Source organism: Mustela lutreola, chromosome 6 (genome assembly GCF_030435805.1).
Source record: "Mustela lutreola isolate mMusLut2 chromosome 6, mMusLut2.pri, whole genome shotgun sequence".
Taxonomy (NCBI): domain Eukaryota; kingdom Metazoa; phylum Chordata; class Mammalia; order Carnivora; family Mustelidae; genus Mustela; species Mustela lutreola.
The window spans coordinates 145,198,873-145,218,090 of NC_081295.1; the positions used below are offsets into that span (position 1 = coordinate 145,198,873).

The 19,218-nt window shown below is 45.1% G+C and overlaps 2 protein-coding genes across 4 annotated transcripts in view; one reads left to right on the forward strand and one right to left on the reverse strand.

Moving 5' to 3' along the window:
• Window positions 1–792: 792 nt before the first annotated feature.
• NOL7 (nucleolar protein 7) lies at window positions 793–5,722 on the forward strand. Its single transcript, XM_059179334.1, has 8 exons — window positions 793–1,119; window positions 1,202–1,262; window positions 1,890–1,948; window positions 4,269–4,300; window positions 4,538–4,625; window positions 4,973–5,094; window positions 5,173–5,250; window positions 5,527–5,722. Exons 1-8 carry the CDS (start codon window positions 854–856, stop codon window positions 5,601–5,603), a joined length of 783 nt encoding a protein of 260 aa, XP_059035317.1. The 5' UTR covers window positions 793–853; the 3' UTR covers window positions 5,604–5,722.
• A 624-nt stretch (window positions 5,723–6,346) lies between these two features.
• The window catches only part of RANBP9 (RAN binding protein 9), an 88,493-nt gene continuing 75,621 nt past the window's right edge, over window positions 6,347–19,218 (reverse strand). The window contains exons 12-14 of one of the 3 annotated variants that reach the window (XM_059179315.1): window positions 18,703–18,854; window positions 11,561–11,672; window positions 6,347–7,338 (exon numbers count right to left, since the gene is read on the reverse strand). In XM_059179315.1, the coding sequence (XP_059035298.1) occupies window positions 7,208–7,338; window positions 11,561–11,672; window positions 18,703–18,854 (395 nt within the window). In that variant the 3' untranslated portion in view covers window positions 6,347–7,207. Of the gene's footprint in view, window positions 7,339–11,560; window positions 11,673–18,702; window positions 18,855–19,218 lie in introns of those variants that run through there. The other 2 variants (XM_059179317.1, XM_059179316.1) reach the window with 2 other exon arrangements.

Consider the following 19,218-nt stretch of genomic DNA (forward strand, 5'->3'; position numbering starts at 1 on the left):
AGGTTCGGCAGGGGCAGGTCTCACGCTCTACCACTTGTCCTTAATTGCAAATCCAACAGGAAGAGACGGTGGACCTGGGTAGGTGAATAGGCTTCATTACCTCCGCGAAAGACTTTCCACTCGCCCCAGCAACAGCCAACCAATGAGAAGCCACTGTATTTCGAATCCCCAGCGGACTCCAATGGACTTTTTGTTTACGGCAGCCTCTCCCGACTCCCCCCTCTCCTCTATAAAAGAGCACGCAGCCCTTAGTTTGGGGGACTTGCTCATGGTTTTGCCGACAGCTTGCTTGCCCGGCAACTCTGCTGTTCCGGAATACATCCATTTTTTTTGCTGCTGGTAAAGCAACTGGCAGTTTTGTTTTTTAAAGTTAACAGGACCACGTGGATCCCGGTGTTAGGCGGAGTCACCGGGGCTTGTGGTCACACGTTCCTGGGCTCCTGGACGCCAAAGCCCGTGGCAGCCGCACTGGGGGAGGGGGGCCCAGGCAACCCTGCTGTCAGCTTCCCCGCAGAGGTCTCACGATGGCTCTCCCCTCCTAGAAACAAGCCTCATTCTATCCTGCTCTCACTGCGAAAGTTCTAGTCGCTTATATGAAGTGGAGAGAAATCCAGGGGGCGTCCCGGGAGGAGAAATTTCCCGGAGGAATGAAGACAACATCCCAACTGCTGGACTGTCCGTCCCGTAGGCCACGCCCTTCCCGGCTCTGCGCACGCGCATCCGCCGTCCGCGGCCGCCTCCCCAACCGCACCTGCAGGGGGCGACGCAAGTCGCGTCGCTTGCACTTTGCGTCACACTGCGCTTGCGCCTTGCTTCCGGGTCAGAAGCCGGACGGTCGGACGCTGCGCGGGCTATGGTACAGCTCCGGCCGCGCGCGTCCCGCATCCCGGCCTCGGCGATGGTAGACGAGGGCCAGCCCCCCTCCGAAGAGGAGGAGGAGGCGGAGCACGGCCTGTTGCTCGGGCAGCCCAGCAGCGGCGCGGCCGCGGAGCCGTTGGAGGAAGAAGACGAGGAAGGGGACGACGAGTTGGACGACGAGGCCCCGGAGGAGCTGACCTTCGCCAGCGCCCAGGCGGAAGCACGAGAAGAGGAGCGGCGGGTTCGGGAGTCGGTGCGCAGGTTCGGAGCCCGCCGCCGGCCGGGGGACCCGCCCCTTCCCGTCCCGCGCATGCTGCCCCGCACTAACTTGTCACTCTTTCAGGGATAAAACGCTCCTGAAGGAGAAGAGGAAGCGCCGCGAGGAGCTGTTCATTGAACAGAAGGTGAGCGGGTAGGGAGGCACGCGGCCGGGGTTGAGTGCCCGTGTGCGGCGCCCAGCTGGGGGGCCTGCGGGTGGGGAAGGTCGCTGACGCGCCTCCTTAGAACGGCGGAAACGAAGGCGCGGGAGCTCTTTGCTGTCCGACTGAGAACGGGAATGGGGAGGTCGTGAATTCGAGGGTCGGAGGGTTCCTACCTCCTGGGCCAGTACAGCCTCGTCATTTAGTGTCGCGGAGGTAGTTTCTCTCTCCGAAATTGGGTCGCTGTGAGAATTAGGAGGTGCTTTGTAAACCGAGGGGTATGGTTGCTTTGCTCTCTGACGTCTGGCAGACGGGCCGCACCGAACGGACTCGAGGTGGACGGGACTTAACTGCGCTCCGTGTAGAGCTACGGGGTGGCATACGGTGGGCCGCCTAGCCAGGCTTCACCCGGTCTTCCAGAGAATGTGGAATGGGTGGCGAGCTCCGTGCGCGCAGCCGTCCCACCGCTCCGAGATCGTGGGGCAGGGCCGGCCCGGTTCGTTCATTCTGTCGCGGTGTAAACTGTCCTTAAAATCAGAAACTTCGGAAGCAAGTGGGGCCGTACTGTCATGCACCTCCCTGCTGATCAGTTTTTTAATGTTTTTATCTAAGAAAAGAAAACTCCTTCCAGATAACATTCTAGAGAAGTTAACCACAGCTGGACCGACCAAGTAAGTGATGGATCTTGTTACAGACACCTTTGAGTTACGGATCGGTACGTTTATTTGAATCCAAGTAATAGAAGTAACAAAAGGCTACATAGCAGATACTTGAGTCTGGTGGGAAAGGTGGAGGAAATCAACTCCCAATTTTCAGTCTTTGTTCATTCTTTGTCAATTTTCATTTCTTTGTTCATTCCTGTAGCTAACTTTGGCTTCTGAGTTACTGATTCCAGGGTGTTGAGTCAGTAAATGCTTGTGCTCCTGTCCTCATACTAGGGGCAGGAGAGATGGTGGTGAATAAAGTAATGTCTCGGGACTTAGCATTTAGTGGAGTAGGAGACACTGTCCACAGGCTCCCGAACATGCTGTCCGGTACTTGCCTTGGCTGCTATGGCTTCATTCATTTCATTTAGCAGCTCTGCCCTCTTTTGAGTGGTTAAAGGCAAATGCTATCTTCCTCTTTCTCATCTGTCCCATGAAATCATGTTAATAAACTTAGACTTCTGAGTATTGGGTAATTTTTTATGCCCCCCTTTGTTTCTCCTAAATGCTTTTATTTAATAAAGGTTTTTTTTTTTTTTTTTTTAAAGATTTTATTTATTTGTAAGAGAGAGAGAGAGAGTGAGAGCAAGCACAGGCAGACAGAGTGGAAGGCAGAGTCAGAGGGAGAAGCAGGCTCCCTGCGGAGCAAGGAGCCCGATGTGGGACTCGATCCCAGGACGCTGGGATCATGACCTGAGCCGAAGGCAGCTGCTTAACCAACTGAGCCACCCAGGCGTCCCTAATAAAGGTTTTTTAATGTCTTTTTTTTTTTTTTTTAAAGATTTTATTTATTTGACAGAGATCACAAGTAGGCAGAGAAGCAGCCAGAGAGAGAGGACAAGCAGGTTCCCTACTGAGCAGAGAGCCCGATGCGGGGCTTGATCCCAGGACCCTGGGATCATGACCTGAGCCGAAGGCAGAGGCTTTAACCCACTGCGCCTCCCAGGCGCCCCTCTTTTTTTTTTTTTTTAAAAGACTTTATTTGACAGACACGGCAAGAGGGGGAACACAAGCGGGGAGTGGAAGAGGGAGAAACAGGCTTCCTGCCGAGCAGGGAGCCTGATGGGCTTATCAGTCCCAGGATCCTGAGATCATGACCTGAGCTGAAGGCAGATGCTTAACAACTGAGCCACCCAAGTGCCCTTTTAATAAAGATTTTTGTCAGAGAAAGAGCATAAGCAGGGAGCGGCATGCAGAGGAGAAGCAGGCTCCCCACTGAGCTAGGTGCCTGATGTGGGGTTCAATCCTAGAACCTGGGATCATGACCTGAACCAAAGGCAGACACTTAACTCAGTCACCCAGGGTCCCTCCTAACTGCCTTAATTTCAGAAGTTTGGTCCCGTATTTTTTTTTTTTAAGATCATTTATTTTTGAAGATTATATTTATTTATTGGACAGAGAGAGAGATCACAAGTAGGCAGAGAGGCAGGCAGAGAGAGAGGGCAAAGCAGGCTCCCTGCTGAGCAGAGAGCCTGATGTGGGGCTCGATCCCGGGATCCTGAGATCACGACCTGAGCCAAAGGCAGAGGCTTAACCCACTGAGCCACCCAGGTGCCCCGGTCCCGTATTTTTTATCTAGGCCACTGGTTCTTAAATTTTTAGAAGAACTTTTCCAGAGTTATTCAGATCCTGAATATGTAATATATTCAGATGCATTTGGTGGCATGTTCCCCTTCCCTCTTTAGAAACCAGGCTCAAGTGTCCCCTCTTCCTTCTCCTACTCCCCTGACCCCATCACTTCCTCCTCTGTGTAGCCCTTCTACTGTGCAAGTGCTTCTACATGGGAATCTCCCTGTTGTATTTTGTCAGCTTACATTGAAGTCTCTCCAACCAGTACTCCTTGAGGCTAGTCCTTGTCTCCATCCCTGTGTTTGTGCCTGAACTGCTGATTTAATCCTTTGTGATTTCTCCAAATAAAAGGATGCCGTCCTGCCACCTTTCACTCCGTAGTTTGAGTACTGTTACATAACTCACTTTTTTCTTAAGTCCTTAACTGCTAACTACAGCAGTCTGCTTCTGTCGAAGTTTGCTAATACGCTTTCACAACTTGGATTCTAAGAAGATAGTCCCTCCGAGTATATGCTGGTTTGGGAATTGGTAGCAGTGCAGCAGGAGGGACTTCCGCTTTCCAAAAATGATCCTGAGTAAAAACTGAGGTGGGTGGTAATGAAAGGGGGATCTCTTATTTGTAAAGCCAGACAGAACTGTGTAGTAAGTGAAGTCGTAAGTGAAGTGAAGTAAGTGAAGTGAAGCCTTACCAATCCGTGTTTTCATTATTCTTCCTTAGCATAAAGAAACCATCAGGAAAGCTGAAAGAAGGTATGAACTGTTCTGACTTAAATAACTTCTCATATAAGTGTCAAGTGCATCTGTAGATATCTGCAGCCAAATGTTCGTGGCCCTAAGAGTGTGTAGCTTGGACCTGTTCTGTGTCTTACTAAAAAGAATTGTGCTGAAATTGGTAGGAGTGGATGTTTACAGTGAACTCCAGTAAAGGTTTCTGCTTTGCTTTTACCTAATTACTAACTTGAAATAAAACTCAATTTGTTTTTTTAGCTAATTTGCAGAAGAAAAAGGAAGAATATGAAAAAGGCAGTGATTCTAAGAACGCTAAAGAGAAAGTACAAAAAGTACAGTCTGTTGGGTAAGAGTCGTCTTTCTTTTCACCTCGAATGTAAAGGTGACCAGAGAGAGTTAAAGTATTGGCTTATGTGGAGAAATATTTTAATTAGTGGTTTCAGATGAGATCCTCTTTGGGAAAACCAATTCTGTTATTGACATAAGAATATCAGCCTACTAAGACATAATTGTTAGTCCACTTCTAGTAAAATAAAATAGTTCTGTGATTTCGTCTTCTTCATCATCTGTGCATATACAAGAGTAGGATTTTGGTTTTTTCACTTTTTGAAATAACTTAAAAATGTTCAATTTTCAAAGTAAACACGTAGTTTTCAGACTTGCTCATTTTGACCTTTTGTTGTTGGTCACCAGCCAGAATAAAAGCTACGTGGCTCTAAGGCTCAAAGATCAAGATCTAAGAGACGCGCGGCAGCAAGCGGCGAAGGCCTTCATACAGAATTCTTTGTATGGTCCGGGAACCAACAGAACTACTAGTAAGTTCTTCACAGACTGTTTCTCTCACTTTTTATTGCAAATTAAACAAAGAAATGAGAAATAATTATCTTTTCTAGTAAATAAGTTCCTGTCTCTTGAAAATAAGAGGTTACCAGTGAAAAAGGCTGCAGCTCAGTTTCTGAATAATGCTTGGGGTAAGATCCAGTTTTCTTCTTGGTTTTTTATATATTGAAAAATGTTCTTTTTTAAGGAGACAGTAAACAAGCACAAAACATCAGTGTTTTCCTTACAATGGCTTCTGTATTAGTATGTTAAAGTTGCTTTCTTTGGAAAAATAGATCAGCATGTACATACATCTAGACAATCTGATTTAGTAAGCATAATTTTAGTATTCATAGAATCTTAAACTTTGGAATTATTTCTTGGGAATTTTATATCTAATATCCTTACTGCACAAAATTTTGTTTTAGGAACCCAGAAAAAACAAAATGCAAAGAGGTTTAAAAGACGGTGGATGGTCAGGAAGATGAAAACTTCTAAGAAGTAAAGCTAACTGAAGAACTAGAACTTGTATGTACTTGTATGTATAGTATTTGGTTATGTGGTTTAGAGAATTAGTTTTTCTGACAATCTAATAAATCATTTATAAATCGTTTTGAAAGGTCATTGCAAAAATCCTAGATCTTTGGGGGAGGCCCCTCCAGCACATTTCATCCTTCTGGAGCCTTGTTTTTGAGGATTACACTGGAAGGAAAAGCAACTTCAAAGGAATGGTTTTCCTTTTTATGAGTGTTTATGCATTTAACTGAAAAAGTGGGTCTTCCCCGCAGTGCTGGGTGCGCAGCAGGAGTGGCGGGGGTAGAGGAGACATGGGACAGCTGGGGGTTCCCAGCTGCAGCTCTCAGATGTCTTCGCCTTGCAGGGGTTTTGGTGAGAATTTGTTTCACAGAATACAGAAAAGGAAAGAAGTCACTAAGAGAGTGCAGTATCTAAGTACAATTATTCAAACGTCTGTTCATACAAAATTAATAGTCAGCCAAGGGATACGGTTATCTTGGTTCCTTTACGGACAAGCCACGTGCGCCACACTGTAGTTTTTACAGAAACAGATTTCCTGTTGTCTGCAGCATCCCAGTATCAGGTTTGACTAATCCAGAGGCTGATGCTCTGAAGGCAGTCTTAGGTTGCAGAACTCAGATTTATAGTATAAACCATTCATTTTAATTGCTCTAATTTCCTATTAATCAGAATATGCAGGTACCTGATATATAGACTCAACTGACACTCTAGTATCTGTAATAGTAAATTTTTAATGGCTGGTTAATTATATCACTACATTTTTATTGCAATATAGTACTCATTTAAGCACTTAAAAATGGAAGGTGTACAAAGATTAAATTAAGACACGGTAAATTGACTAAATATTTGGTTTTTATATAAATAAAGGTCATAACCACACTGTTGACATGTAATACTGTTATAATACAACAGTTAAACTGTGAGTCTACAACAGAAGTCGTCTGTAGTTAAACAGGAAACAAAGTTGAAAAAGACCATGTTAAAACAAAACTACTGGGACTAACAGGTCGGGATTGTAAGTAGCAACAAACATATTCACTCAGCTCCTGAGTATTTCAAGTTTTACAGTACACATTAAAAATGATTTCTTCCATCAACACTATAAATTCAAACTGTCAGATGTTTATGCGTTTTGCAAGTTACACTGATTGAATGCTTATATGGGAGCGGGGGTCAGAGCATCTCCCGATTTGAAGTTTACATCACCCACATGCTAACACAAACACAACTTGTTCCGTTTTCCTTCCCCCCTCTCCCCCAAACAAAGGCGGCAGGATTTTTTGGTTTCTTTTAGATAATTGTTTTAAAGGATTTGTGATGATCAATTTGAATGTCTGAAATTCAGTAATATTTAACTCTTAGACAACTAAGAGGTTAAAGATGGAAAATAATTTCTCCTAACACCAAGTTAGAAAATCATTTGCATCATGCTGTAAACTAGGAAGCAATGTAAAGCGACAAAAACCTGTCCCCAGTACATAATTAAAAAAATCTAAATTTCAAATCAGCAGAGCTGGTCTACTTCCATGTTGACTATATGCCACAGTACGCGTGCGCTCCTGAAATGCACGGCTAATGCAGGCAGTCTTCCACTGCGGCAAACGCACAGGATCCGATTCCTGATCGAGCCATCAGTCCTAGACACTGTGTGGCCTGTCCCATGGCTAGGGCAAGTGGAGGTTGCTTTGGCAGATTGTGGGTTTCTGAGGAAAAAATGATTAAAAATGGAAATAGCAATTAGCAAGACCTTTTCTAAAAACTCTGTTGGGAAGATACTGCATTACTCTAAAAATTAGCAACGTCTACACGGCTCTTAGTGACCTGACTAGCGAGGGTAACTTCTAAGCCAATGTGGACTATCTTGGATACGCTGCTCTGACTAGGCAGTACGGGTAGTAGGTATTCATCTGTTAAGAGAAATGCTTGCAGAATTAGACTTTTAAACCTTTAGGTACTTAAAAACTTTCATATTAATTACGATTGGAAAGATGTAGTTTCTTTCCTGATACTTACAGTGAGGAGTAGGGAAGATTTAGTATTTCTCTTCAGCTTCACTAAAGTCAGCCGACTTACCAAAAAAAGACACCAGGTTTTCAGTAGAAGTTTCAGTGCTGGATTCTTCCCCTTCTGGGGAGAGGACCCAACTGAGGCTAATTGTCTCCAAGTCACAGTGTTAACAGGGGAGTGTTAACTTGGGTTTGTAGGGGGCCTGATGGTGACGGTGGCCATAAGTGATGACAAAAGCAAAATCACCCTCTGATCCTGGAGTTAAATTGACAGATAACTGCCAATAAATTAGTTTTCAGGGTCATGCATACCCCAAAATGGTCACCTACAGTACAGATGTAGTTAAGTACCAAAATCTGTCCTTTACCAGAGATTAAAAAAAAAAAAATACTGGGGAAAGTGGCAGACCTGCTAGAAGCTGGTGATCTTGGTGGAAATGTCCACAATTTAAGTTTATACAGATTCCCAATTAATAAAATTATTAATCAATCGTTTGTAGGCATAGTTGATAACCAAGGGCAAAAACCATGATACTGGCTGGTAAGGCTCCCTATGACTGAATTCAGCTCTGAATTCCAAGTCTGCAGTGTGGTGGGAGAAAGAAAAGATTCAGAAGGAATGGAGCTGAAAAGGGGGGGGGGGAAATTCAGGATTTAAAAGAGAAAACAGGATTGGGGCGCCTGGGTGGCTCAGTGGGTTGAGCCGCTGCCTTCGGTTCAGGTCATGATCTCAGGGTCCTGGGATCAAGCCCCACATCGGGCTCTCTGCTCAGCAGGTAGCCTGCTTCCCTTCCTCTCTCTCTGCCAGCCTCTCTGCCTACTTGTGATCTCTCACTGTCAAATAAATAAATAAAATATTAAAAAAATAATAATAAAATAAAAGAGAAAACAGGATCAAGAATGTAAGAATCAAAATATGGCAGAAAAAGCACACAAACTGGGGAGAAAGTATGGTTTGAAAAGTGGTCTGTAGGTTAGGATTAGTAAGGTCCTGGCTATTATTTGGCAACACTATTTAGCTAAACTTGGATGATGATAAACATTTTTTGCCAAGTCTAATCCAAGCAGGACCGACTTTTACTGTTCTGTGAATTGAGAACAGTTTTTTATATAAAATCAGTGTAACAGAATAAAAACTGAAAAGGAAACATTTTCTCCAAACTTTCTCTTGTATAGGGAAGTAACGTTGCTCAAAGGTAAGCATCCAGAGGTACTCTAGTTCTACTTTGGTGAGGGGCAGGGGCATGTGGTTAATAAGCATTTTTTTTTAAAGATTTTTATTTATTTAGTTGACAGAGATCACAGGTAGACAGAGAGGCAGGCAGAGAGAGAGGAGGAAGCAGGCTCCCTGCTGAGCAGAGAGCCCGATGCGGGGCTCGATCCCAGGACCCTGGGATCATAACCTGGGCCAAAGGCAGAGGCTTTAACCCACTGAGCCACCCAGGTGCCCTGGTTAATAAGCATTTTTAAGGGGCTTTTTTTTGGGATATAGAACTTACTGGAATTACATGCAATTAATCTAACAACTTTAAGCACTAGAGATGAAACTACATAAATGAGCGTATTTATAAATCTGTACACTGACCTATAGCAATCTGCTAATCTTGTCATTCTGTAGGAATTCTATCAATATAAATTTAAGTACAATTTATAGCTAAACCCATACTACATAATGTGTAGCACAGTATATAAAAATACGTATTATCTTGCACAGTGGTCCTAAATTTAATATTGAATAACTGAATTCCCTTAAAGAACCCAAGATACAAAAAAAACCTCTTGCGAAAAACTGGTTACTCCAATAATTCTTTCTAGAAGATGTGGCATATATATACAATGGACTATTACTTGGCTGCAAAAAAAAAAGAAAAAAAAAAACAATGAAATCTTGCCATTTGCAACGCTGTGGTCTGGAGCTAGAGCGTACTATGCTTCGGGAAGTCAGTCAAGGACAAGTACCATACGATTTCACTCACATGTGGAGTTTAAGAAACATAGCATGAACACAGGGGAAGGGGGGAAAAAAGAGAAGCGAACCCTAAGACCCGTAAAGACGGAACAAACAGGGTTGATGGAGGCGGAGGTGGGTGGACGGTGGGCTAGCGGGGGGATGGGCATTAAAGGGAGCACTTGTGACGAGCACTGGATGTTGTATGTAAGCGATGTATCACTGACTTCTACTCCTGAAACCAGCGACACACTGTATGTTAACTAACTTGAACGGAAATAAAAATCTGGAGGAAAAAATAAAAATAAAAACAAAAGGAAATTCTTTCCAAGTCTGAGTTTACCTATACATGTAGCTGAAATTAAGCCTTCATGATTACTTACCATGTAGTAATTTCAAAAAGACAATTACAGTAAACCATAATCTGCCCTATAATCCCACGATTGCTATTAAATTCTATTTCTACCAACAGAGCTAAATGAATTTCATGTAACCAAAAGCACAACACATTAATCAAAGAAAATTCACAGTATTTATTATATACAAGTTCTAAATGTAAGGAAACAGCACAAAAGATGACTTACTTTTTTTTAGTAACTGTTCTTACTCCAAACACCCCACTATGATACCTTAACACGCAACAAATTAACAGTTGACCCTGAGAAGCAGGGGTGTGTACTGCACAGGTGCACGGCCATGTAGCATTTCTCTGGGTCCAGCAGTGTTTCTCCCCTTACGGTTTCCCCGTCTCTTCTCTAGTTTAACTGCAAGAACCCAGTACAGGAGGCACGTAACATACAAGATACGTGTTAACCAAGCGCTCCTGTTCCTGGTAAGGCTTCCAGCCAGCAGCAGCCTCTCGGTAGTTAGGTTTTGGGGGAGTCAAAAGTTACATGCAAATTTTTGACTGTGCAGCAGGGTTGGTACCCCAACCCCCCCATTCTTCAAGGGTCAACTGTAATTAACTTCTGTAAGAGCAAATAATGGATTAAGGCTCAACTATGACTACTTGCTTCCTTTACATTGTGGCCAAGAGCCCTGTCCCTCTACCTGTCTCCCTGTCTAAAATGTTCTCGAAGCTACTCTTTGCGGCACTGCTTTCCTGCACCTAAAAAACAGTCTGAAACATGTTTAAGCCTCCACATTTGACAGGGCCAAGCTGTAAAAAAACACTTGTAGATGGAGTCTCATTTAGCAGAGGAACTAGATTCTAAAGTCAAGTGAAAAATCACTCTTACAAATTACATTTGAAAAGAAGTATCCAGAAATTAGGGAGGGTATGTGCTTTGGTGAGTGCTGTGAAGTGTGTAAATCTGGCGATTCACAGACCTGTACCCCTGGGGATAAAAATGTGTTTATAAAAAATAAAAATAAAAAAAACAAAAAAACAAGTATCCAGAAATTAGAAGATAGTTTCACCTAAACAACCCTGTAGAATTTGTATGTAAACGCACAGTATGTCGCCGAGTTCGCACACCTAGTGCAACTATTCAGTACACCAACGCCGTCACGATCCTCGGCAGCAAGCGGCTCACAGCAACGGCAACTCGTGGCCTGTCACTCGGGCTCACCTCAGCCAAGCCTCGCTCCTGACGCTGCTGCTCTTCCCTGCCCACCCTTTGTGCTCGGTAAGGGCACCCACCGAATACGCTCAACTTTAGTACAAACATCGTGCTACGCCAGGGGCTTCTGCTGCCCAATGTGCCCCCGGCAGCCTCAGTCCAAAATGCTTTTGCAACCTGCGCACAAAAACTTCCCGACTTCCCCAGGTGTACCCCAAAGTACTGTTTAGTCCATCTGAATGCACTTCATCTGGAATTCAGACAGCGGAGGGGAAGGTTTCTGTATTCCAAAATAATTCTCTTAAAAATGTAGAAAGCACTTCCCCTCAAGACTACCGAAACAGAAATCCCAGCACAAATACCACCTCCAATATTCAGAGAGTCTCGTTGAAGCTGTGGTTTTACTCACCTAATATTGCACTGTTAAGAGCTGAGCACACGGGTTCTCTCTGAATTGGGTCAAGCTGATTTCCAACTGGGCTGTTCCAAGGGTCTGAGTAAGCGAGTAAACTGAATGCATCCTGTTGAAAACAGAGTTTGGTTTTTAATTCACTGAAACTACCATGGTCTCCCACAACTACGAAGTTGAGAGACAAGTAAAACACACAGCTTCATGGCCCTAGACTACTGTCACAACCCACCTACTCCTATGCTTAGGCTGTATGTTTTTTAACAACTAGATTATGCAACAAAGCCTAAGCTGTTTTCATTTTTCTTTACTGTAAACAGCCATTCTCATTAATCTTCCCCCATCCCTACAACACATGCGGAACAGTAGAATTAAAACGAATTCTTCTGGAATGTGCTAATTAAAGAGGAAGACAAAAACATGCAGATGCTCTATAATTTATTACCACTGATACAAATTTGACGTTAAAAGGATAGGGCCTCCCTGTGTATTTTTTTAAACAGATGTGGGCACTCGCCACAACTCACTGGATATCATTTTCTCACTCAGGAATCAAAAAAATTAAACTGGCTCCCCTTCCCGAACATTCAGTAGTTCCAACTATCCTCAGGCCACCGTTCCCAAAGAAGAAGTGACACAGTCTTTTCAATCCCTCTTTGTCTTCTTTCTATGGGAGATGCATAGGACTGTGGTTTCAAACACTGCTTTCAAGTTCAAGCTGCATTATCAGCTGCTGTGTGGCCTCTGGCGGGCAAAGGCCTAAGTGTCCATTTCCTCATCTCTACAGAGGAGGTCCTGCCTGAGAAGGTCGTGAGGATGAACAGCTCAATGAAGTTAGCAATGTCAGTTCATTCTAACCTTTCAACATGTGATGTTTTTTCTTTTAAGATTTTACTTGAGCGAGCAAGGGGAGTGGGTGAGTCAGAAGGACAAGCAGACTCCCCGCTGAGCAGGGAACCGGACTTGGGGCTCCATCGCAGGACCCTGAAGTCGCGACCAGAGCCAAAGGCAGGCACTTAACAGACTGAGCCACCCAGACATCGTGTTATTTTGCCACCAGTCAGTGCCCTCATCTGGAGCACCAGGACAGACCTAGAGAGACACGTAACAGGACACCCTCCTTCAGAAGGCGTACGTGGAAAAGTGCTGTGGAAACCATCCATCAGTGAATTCGGTAACAACACTTCCAAAATGCTGGTTTCGGACACGGAAGGCTGAAATTGCTCAAGCAAAGTGTTCCCAGGTACCGCCGCACTGACGTTCCTCTACGGAGCTCCCTGGCGCTCAGGCGGGGAAAGGCTGGGGCTGGCCTCCACGCTGCGGAGCTAGAGAACCGCCCGCATGGCTCTAGCTGTCCCCCTGAGGCCACCAGGCAGGGCACATGTGCGGCTCGCCCACGGTCTGACACTGACGCATCTCTCCCTCGTGCCAGACAGCTTGAAAGGTCGCTGAAGACAAAAATGTATTACCCTATTCTGCGGTCCCTGCAGCCACGGGTGCACGCGGGGTCCAGGGAAGCAGCTTCCCACCCGCCAATCACATGAGCTGCTGCTTCCGGTGCGCCCCACGGAGCTGCTCGGTTCCGGGTCCCAGCTCCCTCCCTCTGGGCTTACTGACCAGGAGATTCATGTCCTACCATGTCCTACCTGGAAAGCCAACTCTGATCAATCCCATTATTCCTAAAGGACTGATCTTCGCTCAAGACTTAATTTACCCCACAACCACCCAATGGGGGACCATCCCCATACTACGGATCCATTTTTCAAGTACACTGAGGAGTTGCCTAGGAACCACTAGTATATGAAAACCTTTAAGCACGAGACTACCCCGTTGGGGCTACAGACCCAGACATGCTACCAGAAAGAAATGGTGCACTCCCTAATCTCAAACCCAGACCATGCTTGTGTTCACACCTTCCTTAGTATTTAAAACAAAACCTCGTGGAAGAAGATGGCGATCCTGTGTCAGGCACTAACACTGGGTGCAGTCAGTCTGTAAGCCCGAACATGGACGGACTCATTTTATCTTCACAATAACCTCAGGACGGGAATACTGTTGTGCCCAACTTAGAAGCAAACCGAGGCCCAGAGAGTTTGAGAGCACACAGCTGGTGCAGAAGTCACTTAGGAAGATGTGGTTTCTTTAAATTGCCGCTCTAAATACTAGGACAAAAAAAGTCCAAAATTTTGCTCTAATATTTTCAGTACAGTGGAAAACAGTATTGCACAAAGCTGCCAGACACTTGGGCCCTAGCGGGCAATCACCAGGGAGGGCCGCCACTGCTTCGAGAACCCCCACGGTCTTAGAGGAAAGTCAGGCACGTAAATAAACAACGTGCGGTGCGCTGCTTAATTTATTAACAGAGTATGTTGTGTCACGTGACCTAATCCCAGAAAGAGCCCCGAGCTCCATGGAAACAGGCTGAGAGAAAGGCAGGCCTGGATGGAACCACACAGGTAAGGGGTTCGAGCCCAAAATGCCTCTAAGTCACACTTAAAAAGCTTGAATCTTTTTCCAATATGGCAGTGGAGTTTTCTGTTTTTTTTTAAGGATTCTATTTATTTATTTGACAGAGATCACAGGTAGGCATGAGACAGGCAGAGAGAGGGGGAAGCAAGCTCCCACTGAGCAGAGAGCCCGATGCACGGCTCGATCCCAAGATCCTGAGATCATAATCTGAGCTGAAGACAGAGGCTTAACCCACTGAGCCACCCAGGCGCCCCATGGCAATGGGAGTTTTAAATCAAGGATTGACATGGATAAAACTGAACTTGAGAAATATCACGCAGCAACACTAAAGAACAAAGCTTGGAAGTCAGGCGAAGCTGTAAGAAAGAAAAAAAAAACCTTAAAAGGAGAAAAAAAAAAAAGGTTTACACCACCAGGTTCCCTGAATATCTATTTTATCTTTCTTTACAAAGGGAATGAAGTCAGGGTAGCAACATTAATGTTTTAAATCCTGCAGTAAAACAACTGAGGGTGAAGTTTTGGTGACCAAAGAAATGCAAATGAGTGATGTTAAGGTCTGATGTGGAACCCACTAAAGTAGAAGAATCCAGTAGTGCCTCTGGCACTTTCCTTTTCTACCGCTGGTAAGCCGGGAGAGGTTTCTGGAAAGCAATACAGCAATACACAGCAAAGCCACAATAATCCTATCCTTTGACCCAATCATTCTATTTCTAGGACTTTCTTCCAGCGTTACAATTTTAGGGAAGAAACAAAGACACATGTATAAAGGCATTCACTACAGCGCTGGAATAAAAGCAAAAAGTCTAACAGAGCAGAGCTTACAGGAACCAACCTGGCAGCACTGAAGAGCAGTACCCGGCCACTTAAAATAACTGAAGGCACAGAAACTGGAAATAAGCGTTTAGGGCTGTAAACAGAAACAATACCAAACAGCACAACTACAATCACTAGGTAAAATACACGCACACGGGATTTAAGGCACAAACTGAAAGTATCTTTGAACTATCATGAGATGAGGGGTTACTTTTTATTTCAGAAGAACAGGTCTCTGTGGGAAGAATTTTGGAGGCCAGTGTGACACCAGTTAGGTAGGATTCTCAAACTGTACTTACAGTTGGCTTAAAATCTGTAGCAGTTTCTAAACAGGGTGAGTCCAAATTGTTCTATTTTTGCTTCGGTTGCCAGCCGGGGCTGCTGGATCCTGCTGGCCTCGGCCCCGCTGCCATGCCTGGCGGCCCTGCCGCGGTTCCCTCAAGGGTGGCGGAACCCATGCAGGGGGCGGTCTGGGAAGCCTCGGGCGGGCAGGCGTCGGCAGGTGAGAAAGCGGGGGAGCCTGGGCAGGGGCGCTCCTGCCCCGGGTTCAGTGCGCACCAGGCCCGCTCCGCCAGGGCTCAGGCCCAGTGGAACGCGAGGGGCCTCCCGGGAAAGCATTCGGGGACTCTTACCTCTGCATTTAAACAAATCTTGCTCTATGCACGTGATTCAGATATCTACGCAGATCCACACACAATGAAAGATTAAAAACACCCACTACGATCAAGCGTGCCCTGAAGTGAAAAATGAAAGGAAAAGGAAAAAGAGAAATTTCTAAACCTTCTGAACCGCGGTAAAGAAACTTTGCGTGTTGTCCTCGAATCCTCTAGCTGCTCTCCTGGGGCTTCCAAGCTGGATCAGTGAGCTTAAACCCCTGTGCATCAAGGGGAGCTGCGGGAGGGGAAGGATAGCGCGCAGGATATTGAGGAAGTCTCTTGAAGCAGCTGGCATCTGCCTCGAAGTCAGAAGTGCAAAATCAAAGCCATCCACATTCTTTAGATGAAGAAGATGAATTACATCTTCACATAATCCAACATATAATCAAGGACTCTCTTTGAGAAGAGGCCACTGATGCCATTTTGGGAGCTCTGGGCACACTGGAACCCAAGTCAGTCAGCTGATAAAGTGAAAGCCTGCATTTTCCAAAGACACCACAGAAATCCCAGTCCCTCGTCGTATGCCTTTAGCATGAAGTTTGAACAAAAAAACCGTCAGATGACCTAGTGTTAAAAAAAGTGTATGAAATCCTAAAAACATTTCGTATCCCCAAGTCTCCCCTCCAACAAGAGCGCTCCCAGGACCCTCCAGAGACACCGGGGTCCCGTTGGGGACCCTTTCAGGATGTCTTGTAAGTTCCGAACTGCTTTCATAAGGAAACGAAGATACCTGGTCTCGTCTTGCTCTCACACTCCCGCACCCACACGGTGGAGGGTTTCCAGAGGCTCCCGGCGCGGACATACCGGGAGGGGGAGAACGCAGCTTACCCTCCAACATACCCAGCGTTTCAAGAGACGCGTACAAATATAAAGCACTGCCACTGGCCTTAGTTTTTGAAAGTTATTTTTCATAAAAATATCCAATGGATTTATGATTGTCAATAGACAGATTACAGTTAAAATTACTAGTATGATAAAAATAAATATCACTCACAGGAACAAAACTCTTTTGAATAATCATCATTAAATAGCTAGGTGCCACCTGCATTAGATACAGTTAAAGGGCGAGGAACGAAGACCTACTCTGGCCTCAAGGAATTCTTCATCTCAGAGGGCAAATGTGGACAGCCATTTCCCTAATACATGGATGTCTGATTTTTATTTATTTTGTGTTCTTTAAACTCCAGTATAATTAGAGTCACATTAGTTTCAGGTGTACGTTAACACAAGCTTGAACAACCCTATGTGTTCTCAGTCCTCATCACGTTAAGTGCGCTCTCCGCCCCCATCCCTGTTTCCCGCCCCACCTCCCCTCTCCCCACCTCCCCTCTGTTCTCTGTAGTGAACAGCCCTTTTATCTTTTCTTTGTTCGTTTGTTTCAGTTCTTGAATTCCACATAGGAGTTCTGTGACTGACTTCACTCAGCATTATACCCTCTAAGTCCATCCATGTTGTCACAAATGGCAGAATTTCATTCTTTTTTAAGACTGAGTAACATTCCACTGTGTGTATATATATAAATAACACAAATATATATACACACACAGAGCACATCTTTATTCACTGGTCTACCAAGGGACACCTGGGCTGCTTCCATAAGGTGGCGATTGTAAATGCCACTACAGTAAACACAGGGGTGCATGTATCTTCCTGAATTACTGTTTTCACAGTTTTTGGGTAAATACTCAGCAGTGGAATAACTGAATTATATGGTAGTTGTATTTTCCTTTTTGGGGACCCCTCCAAACTGTCTCCCACAGTAGCTGCACCAGTTTGCAGTCCCAAATCAAAAAATGATTTGAACATTTTATTTTTATTTTTTTATTTTTTTAATATTTTTATTTATTTATTTGAGAGACAGTGAGAGGGAGCATGAGAGGCGAGAAGGTCAGAGGGAGAAGCAGACTCCCCGTGGAGCTGGGAGCCTGATGCGGGACTCGATCCCCGGACTCCGGGACCATGACCTGAGCCAAAGGGGGTTGCTCAACCAACTGAGCCACCCAGGTGCCCTGTTTTGAACATTTTAAATAAAAAATTGTTTAAATTACATATTCCACTGATTTTCTTTTACTTAGCATAAAAACCACAATTTAACCCCCGTTTCTGGCTAAGGCCACCCCGCCCCCCCACTGGAAACAACAGGTGGGCTGTCGGGCGCATGTGCAGGGAAGCCACCGCCCCTCCCGCCTGGGCCACTGGTGCTGTAGGTAAGGGGCTCCTTATTCGCTCTGAGGCTAAGCAGGTATGCTCCGTCTATACAGCAGGTGCCACACCGAGGCCACAGCACAAGAGGCCGTTGCCTGTCTGCTGCCCTCATGCCAGGCGTGGTGCTACCAGGCAGTGCTGGCTGGCGCGCTAAGTCTCAGTCTGGGGCAGGCAAGGGTGGCTCTGGCCTTGCTCTTTCCCACCAAACCCAGGCATGGGATCAGGGCCACCGCTCGCATCTCCCCTTTGTCCTTTGGAGTTCTTACAGAACATTCCAGAGAAACTATTTACAAGGAATCAACTCTGAGCCCAACCTATTGCTAATGCAGGATTACCAAAGAAAGAAAGAAAAAGAAAAAAATCACAATGGTTAGGTTAATGTTCCACAGATTCAAAGGGCTATTGGGACTTTAAGAGTTAAAAAAAAAAAAAAAGAAGTCTTCTAAAGAATCTTAACATCCCTACAACGGACTGCAATGCTGACTTAAGGCAGGGGAAAACTCATCCATCTGCAACCGATCTGTAAAACTGGCTGACATCCTAAAGTGCTGACATTTTATCCATCTTGCCATCCACCCATCACACACATCAATCCAGAAGAGTTCTGAAAGTGTATCTCAACACCGCCCCCCCGCCGCCCCCTGTTTTGAAAGATGACCCAAGGCCGCAGCAATCGCCATCAGAACGGACACCCTGCAGGAGACATTCAAGGCGCTGCAGCCCTGCGTGGTGTTTGCAGAAATAAAAATAATCTCAAGTTTATATCTTTCCCAGCAAACCCACACCTCTACCAACTCTGCCAATTTTATAGCCAAGAAAACAGAACCAGACAAGTAAGTCCAGAGAGGGTAAACAGTGCGCACGGGTGGCAAGCGGGGATGTAATCCGCATTAGTTACTGGAAGTCCGAATGGAATTCCTACCATGACTCAGTGTTTCACAAAATGACAACTGAATTCCTTTGACACGTTTCTAATTTTTCAAGGAAAAACAAATCTACCTTCAACATTTTTTTATTCGCTGTGTTCTTGCCACACTCTCTCCTCAGCTGTTCGCTCATGGCCTGCAGCTCTCTTCCGAAGTGAATCATCCTCTCTATGGCGGCCTGACTTCCTCCACACAACTGGCGTCTTAACTGACTCGAATCAACTTCTGTAAGCGAAACAAACGAGTATTTTACTACCTTAATAAATGGAATACAATGAAGAAATGAACATAAATTGCTTATAACAGTCTGTACATTTCATTTAGGAACTACTACCTAATAGTTTATCTAAACATGTGGCTTTATTTTAATTCAGTGTGAAACGCTGCAGCTTTTTAAAAGGTCTACTTCCTCTAAGTCTCAAGAATCTAGGCTCCAAAACCCAGCACGCAGCTGAAAGTCAGGTGACAACCTTCCTGTGTGGTGGGCACCTAGGGTATCAGGGAAAGGTTTATGAGAAGTTAAGCACAAATCTCTAACACGACATTAAGCAGCATTAAGAAGAAAGGAACAAAGTCAGAAACTGCCTCT